Raw genomic sequence first — 6,457 nt, 5'->3', positions numbered from 1 at the left:
GAGCAAATAATCCATTGATTTTAAAATAAAAAATAATTTTAATTCAAGCTTAAATTAGAAGAAAGTAGTTTACACTATCCCTAATTATTAGAGTAATGCTATTTAGTCTTATTGGATTGCAATCCCAACTAGATGACATTAATATGGTATTAATTGATATGTGAAATTAAATTAATCTCAGTGAAACTGGTAAAGGTATACAATCTTTACAATTAACTAGTTCAAAACCATATTTATAAGTTCATTTAATTTGAGAGAGAGGTAATTAATTAAGTTTGAAAATTTGGAATTTGAAATTATTCAATGCAAAAATAAGTTTTCGGAATAACGTATTTAAACAGTAAATCAAAGAGAAAAATGTCAATATTATCAAACAAAAAACCATTTTGTTTTCTTATTCCCCAATTTCAGAAAAAATATATTCTATTCTCTAACGCGTAAACTGCGAACAAATTCGAAAATTCCATAAATACAAGTCAATAGAAGATAAGAAAAGTCGCCCCGCGCTAACTTAGTCGAAGTGCCCAGCCAAGATCCAACTAATGTTCTTCAATATATATATATAAATTCTCACGACTTGGGAACTTGACTTCTTTTTTTTTTTTTTTTTTTTTAACACTCTCCAGCGCAACTCTAGAAACTCTGGTCTTCTTCTGCTTCAACATTTTCAGAATCTGAGGAGCAGATCTTCATTTTTCATAATTTTTAGGAGAAGAAACGAAATGGCGAATCAAGAGCATTTGGACAAGTTGCAGCTCCGACAGAACTATCGTAACCTATGGCACACCGATCTGATGCGCACTATGCAAAATGATCCTCCGTGTATACTGTTTTCTCAAATTTTTATTTATTTTTTGTGCAAGAACTATTGTATTTTTGGGAAAATGGAATTTTTTTTGTGGACTTAGTTTTATTTTTTGTGGTTTGCAGATTGTTGCTTGGCGTTTTGGTGGTAAGTAAATATGATCGGCTTTAAGATTTTGTTTTGGTTTGATTAGATCCGAGTTTTAAAGTGCTTGAATGTGGATTTGGTGTTTAATGTATCTGATTTGAGAATTTTGGGATCGAGTTTGGTACTCTGTGGACTTAGTAAGACTAGGATTGACTTTAAGGAATTTAATTCCCTTTTGTGAAATTGAATAGTGCATTCATTTGTTTTGATGAGTTTTTGGTTGGATGGACTAAACCAGCATTGAATATTTAAAATATCAAGATCTTGTTAAAAAGAAAATTATTGTTGTTTTCTTCTTTTGTATTTCTCTCGGATTTCATGTAGTGATACACATAAAATGCGTGGGACTTGCATTAGTTGGGGGAAATTGAATCTGATCTTCTGAACTATTTCTGCTCAAGTACTGACATGGCATGAACAAACTCATGGAATCAGAATGACTACATGAAAAATTAAAGCTGCTGCTATGTTTATGATTCTGGCTTATGGAGGTTTATATAAATCTGCAGCTCCTTTTAAATATATGGAGAAAAAAAAAAGGAAGAAGATAGAAGTTTCTCTTCTGGGTGCTACTCTTTTTGTAAGGGAAGTAAGAAAACTCGAAAGGGAAAAACCACAACGGGGGGAAATTGAATCTGATCTTCTGAACTATTTCTGCTCAAGTACTGACATGGCATGAACAAACTCATGGAATCAGAATGACTAAATGAAAAATTAAAGCTGCTGCTATGTTTATGATTCTGGCTTATGGAGGTTTATATAAATCTGCAGCTCCTTTTAAATATATGGAGAAAAAAAAAGGAAGAAGATAGAAGTTTCTCTTCTGGGTGCTACTCTTTTTGTAAGGGAAGTAAGAAAACTCGAAAGGGAAAAACCACAACTTGCAAGTTTAGAGATCAGCATGTTTCGGTTGCCTGCTAATTAGCATAGTACAACCTGTTCACTCACCATTGGTCTAGTTCTTACCAGATGTAGAACTTAAATTGCCTGGTGCTGGTGGCGATTTACGGGCTTCAATGAACTTATTGAAAAAAAACTTCAAGAAGTTCCTTACTGGTTAATGAAAATTGAGAATTGATTTACAGTTTACATCACGAACTCTTTGATCCACTTTGCCTATTATGAATGGGTTGGCTAATTGTCTACTATGTTACTTCAATATGAGATAGACACGCCACTTTATGGCTGTATTGCAAATGTGATTCTGGTAGCTGAAACGATTAGAATTTTTAGAACAAATGGTTATACGAACAATTATGATTAGACCTTGTTCACTAAAGTGAGATTTGCTAATGATGGTTTATGAAATCCAAACTACTCAGTCTTCGAATTCGAAGTTTATATAACTATATGATTGGACTTGATCAATCGATACCAAACAAAAGACTTTGAAAGTTTCTATAAATATTATCTAAAATTTTGGGTTCATAATTTCTGGAACTTTGCATACATGTTAACTTGTTACTAATGATCTCTTGCTCAAAATTTATTGAGAAAGATTTATTTATGAGTTCTATCTGCAAACTTCAACTGTGTGTCCCCACTTCACTGCGGTATCCCTTATCAGAATAAGTATAGCATGTGTCTGAAGGTGTTGCATTCAGCTTAATTCAACATGCTTAGAGGAGACTCATTTTTGTTTTTTTTTACCCTTTAGGTAAGTCATTGAGATGCTTGCAGTAAATTTAAGGTTCTGAAAACCTTAGGTTTGCTGCTTAGTTGGATCATTTAGGAGATATCTTCTTTGACATTGATGTTGATCTTTTAGTTACAAACTTGAGCATTCTTGTACTGATTTCGAAGGGTAAAATAAAAGTGAAAATATAAAAACTGAGTAGATGGAGATGACAAAACTGGTTACTGTGGAACTAATGCTGAGAAAGGAAGGGCTTTTATTGTGACATTTATTTATGAGTTCTATCTGCAAACTTCAACTGTGTGTCCCCACTTCACTGCGGTATCCCTTATCAGAATAAGTATAGCATCTGTCTGAAGGTGTTGCATTCAGCTTAATTCAACATGCTTAGAGGAGACTCATTTTTGTTCTTTTTTACCCTTTAGGTAAGTCATTGAGATGCTTGCAGTAAATTTAAGGTTCTGAAAACCTTAGGTTTGCTGCTTAGTTGGATCATTTAGGAGATATCTTCTTTGACATTGATGTTGATCTTTCAGTTACAAACTTGAGCATTCTTGTACTGATTTCGAAGGGTAAAATAAAAGTGAAAATATAAAAACTGAGTAGATGGAGATGACAAAACTGGTTACTGTGGAACTAATGCTGAGAAAGGAAGGGCTTTTATTGTGCCATTTACTGTGTGAATGTAACTTCAATCCTATGGATATGTCCTCTTATTTATATGTTGATAAGCTATTTCTGCTCTGTATCTAAGCGTCTAATAATTTCAAAATACAGTGGACCCTGTGTATCATACATGCTCCGCAAACGAGCACTTTACAATGACATGTCCAGGTAATTGAAGTTTTGTCTTCTCGTTAAGCTTTCACTTGGACCTAACTCTAGGTCTTGTAATTCATAAAGATTTCTGGCGCTTGTCATAGGTATGTCTGCTGTGCTGGTTATATGCCCTGCAGTGGGAGGTGTGGAGAAAGTCGTTGCCCAGAATTTTGCCTTGCCACAGAGGTAAATAAGAGCTTGATTTTGGTGGTGGTGACTGTTATTTTTGTTGTTGTTTTTGTTCTTCTACTACTACCTAGTTATATAAATCTTTTTAAACTAATGCTTCTTGGTTTCTTGAGAAGCTTTTTTTTATTAAGTGGTTAATGTTGGATTCATTGAAACATGGAATAAATTGTCAAAAAATAAAAAATAAAAAAATAAAAAAATAATAATAATAATAAAAAATAAATAAATAATTGTCTTGCACAGTCCATATTATGCTGATCTCTGTTTGTAGCTTCGTTATTTATTCTCTTTAGAACATTTATATCTTATGATCTAGGGAAACTCAAGGATAAAAGATATATGCAGTTGCCTCGTAGGATAGGAACTTATCATGTTCTATCTAGAAGTAACTTATGACAAGGTATTGTTCTGTCAATCTCAGCAGCGGGTTTTTCTGTAATTGACATGTCACTTCTCATGTTGGAGATGATTCTTCACTTATTAGGTGAAAATGACCATATGAGTCGGTTTGGAAACATCACATGGCTCTACATGTTTTGTGATGGTCAGGCAGCTCAAAACAATAACATACCTTCCTTTTCTTTATCTGAGGCAGCTAATGTTCATTGGTGCTTCCACATCTCCTCTTACCAACAACACACATAAGCACAAATAGAAAACCACTATGTGTAATGATGCTTTGTAAATCATAAACTTGGTCATACTTGATTTTGTTCCTTTCAGAGTGCCAATTAGACTTTTCTCCTATAGCAGCATAATGTGCTGCAGTTGCTGGTTAATGTGAATTGTTTTTACATCATTTTGAACTCTACACACTATTCTTAGAGTCAAAAAGTATGTGATATGTAATGACTGAGAACAGAGGACCAACTTTTGATAAATCCTCCCTCCAGAATTGAAGGAAATAGCTTTTTTCTGGTCAGGTTCAAATTGCACATGGTGTTCCATTTTAGCCTTTCTGAAAAGGATGTGAAATTATTTTTTCCTTGCAACAAACATGAGAGTATGGAAGCCAAGCGTACTGAAAAGCCTATTCTATTTTTGCCTTAGTAACTAATATAAAGATATGAGCATTCTGTAGAGAACACTGTAGCTTTGATTCTAAAATTAAATAAATTATTAGTAAGGAATGATTCTGTTTTAAGTTGATATGCTCTATTGTGAAGTTATCGAATCTGCAGTTCTTACAAGGACTTTCCAAGTCCTTAGACGTTTCTTTCAAATTATATTTAGAGTGGTTGCATTACTAACATCTTTCTATTCTTTTTCTGTTCATTTGCTTACTAATTTTGGCTTCCTGCATGAAAAAAATTGAATTTTCAGGTTTTCTTGTGCTTTGGGAATTCAGTTGCCTCGACCCGATTTTTGTTGCAAGATGAATTCAACATACAGACAACACAATGCGACAATTGCATCATTGTACTCTCTTACCCCTATCTCTTAATCTCTCCACGTCCACACATAGACATGTATAAATATGTCCTTGAAGTGCATGTATCTAAACTGATTGATTTTGTTTGTTCCAACTATCAAGGGTTTCATGTTCTGCCTCCAACAAGTTGCTTGCATTTTTTCCATTGTCGCAATGATTGTCGGAAGTGAAGAAATTTCAGAGGCTTCTCAGATTCTATCTTGCTTAGCTGACATGGTCTATTGCACGTAAGAAACCATAGTTCCCTTCTTCATTCAGCAATAGACCATAGTTCCCTTCTTCATTCAGCAATCTCTGCTGATGCATTTAAGAATCTCCATCTCATATCATTGTTCGGTTTTGGTTTTTGCAGGGTCTGTGCTTGTATGCAGGTAAAGCAAGAATTTATCAATTTAAACTTTGAATTGAAAAGTGTCAAAAGTTCTGGATAAAATGCTGCTAATGCTGCCATTCAAGATTACGTCCAATATTTTTTTTTCCTAGTGTTGTGTATTTGCGGATTCATCCTGTTGCATGGTTGCTGTTTTTGTGTGTTTACTTCAGACACAACACAAGATCGAAATGGACAAACGGGATGGTAAGTTTGGCCAACAACCAATGGCAGTGCCTCCACCCCAGCAAATGTCACGCCTCGATCAGCAGTATCCTCCCACTGTTGGATATCCTCCACCTGCGTACGGGCAATCTTATTATCCACCACCTTCACAGGCTCCAGGTTATTATCCGCATCAAGCTTCTTCTGGCTATCCCCCTGCCGGCTACCCCCCTCCTGGTTACCCACAGAGGTGATCTTTCTTGAGTTTGATGTGAAAATTGCTCTAGTGTGCACCATTTAATAGTTGTCACCGTCGTTTATCCTATCTTTAGATTGTGCGTACATGATGAGCGGTGTGATACAATTTCAATTTTCAGACCTATTGTTTAGTGCAAATATGGCGCTTCTATGTGAGATTTTTCGTTTTCTTTAGCATTTATAAACCTAAGATTTCTGTTTAAGGTACAGTTTTTGAGGACATTTTATTTTTTGTTTCTTTCCTGCATAAAGACTTCATTGTCGCAATTGATCTGCAAAGAACGTCACAGTATGCTAAATCTGGAAAAAATCGAAAACTAGAGAAGACTAATGGGATTGATGCTCAACGTCGAGTTCTTCTATATTTTTCCTGCTATATTATCATTACATTCAAGGGGGCAAAAAATGATTTCTGTTACTCTCTTGAGCTTTTACATTTTAACGCTCATTTTTATAGATCATGTTGTTAAAAGACTAGTTCTACTCTTCTAGAAGGCAAAAGCTTAGATATGTATATATGGATAGAGATGTAATGTGAATTGTTTGTTTGGAATAGATTATTTGAAGTGAAAAATGATTTCTTTGAAGAATGTATAGCTGAATTTTTATTTTTTTTAAGAAAAAATGCTATGGATC

At 34.4% G+C, this 6,457-nt stretch overlaps 1 protein-coding gene across 1 annotated transcript; it reads left to right on the top strand.

Moving 5' to 3' along the window:
- The first annotated feature begins 505 nt into the window (after positions 1–505).
- On the top strand, positions 506–6,072 carry LOC111372586. The gene is made up of 8 exons (XM_022994958.1): positions 506–822; positions 931–952; positions 3,366–3,422; positions 3,512–3,593; positions 4,920–5,015; positions 5,131–5,255; positions 5,381–5,399; positions 5,572–6,072. The coding sequence occupies exons 1-8, from the start codon at positions 723–725 to the stop codon at positions 5,815–5,817; spliced, it is 747 nt and encodes a 248-aa protein (XP_022850726.1). The 5' UTR covers positions 506–722; the 3' UTR covers positions 5,818–6,072.
- The last annotated feature ends 385 nt before the right edge of the window (positions 6,073–6,457 follow it).

Source organism: Olea europaea, unplaced genomic scaffold (genome assembly GCF_002742605.1).
Source record: "Olea europaea var. sylvestris unplaced genomic scaffold, O_europaea_v1 scaffold1015, whole genome shotgun sequence".
Classification (NCBI taxonomy): domain Eukaryota; kingdom Viridiplantae; phylum Streptophyta; class Magnoliopsida; order Lamiales; family Oleaceae; genus Olea; species Olea europaea.
The sequence above is the reverse complement of the archived record's forward strand: the minus strand, read 5'-3'. Positions and strand labels throughout refer to the sequence as shown.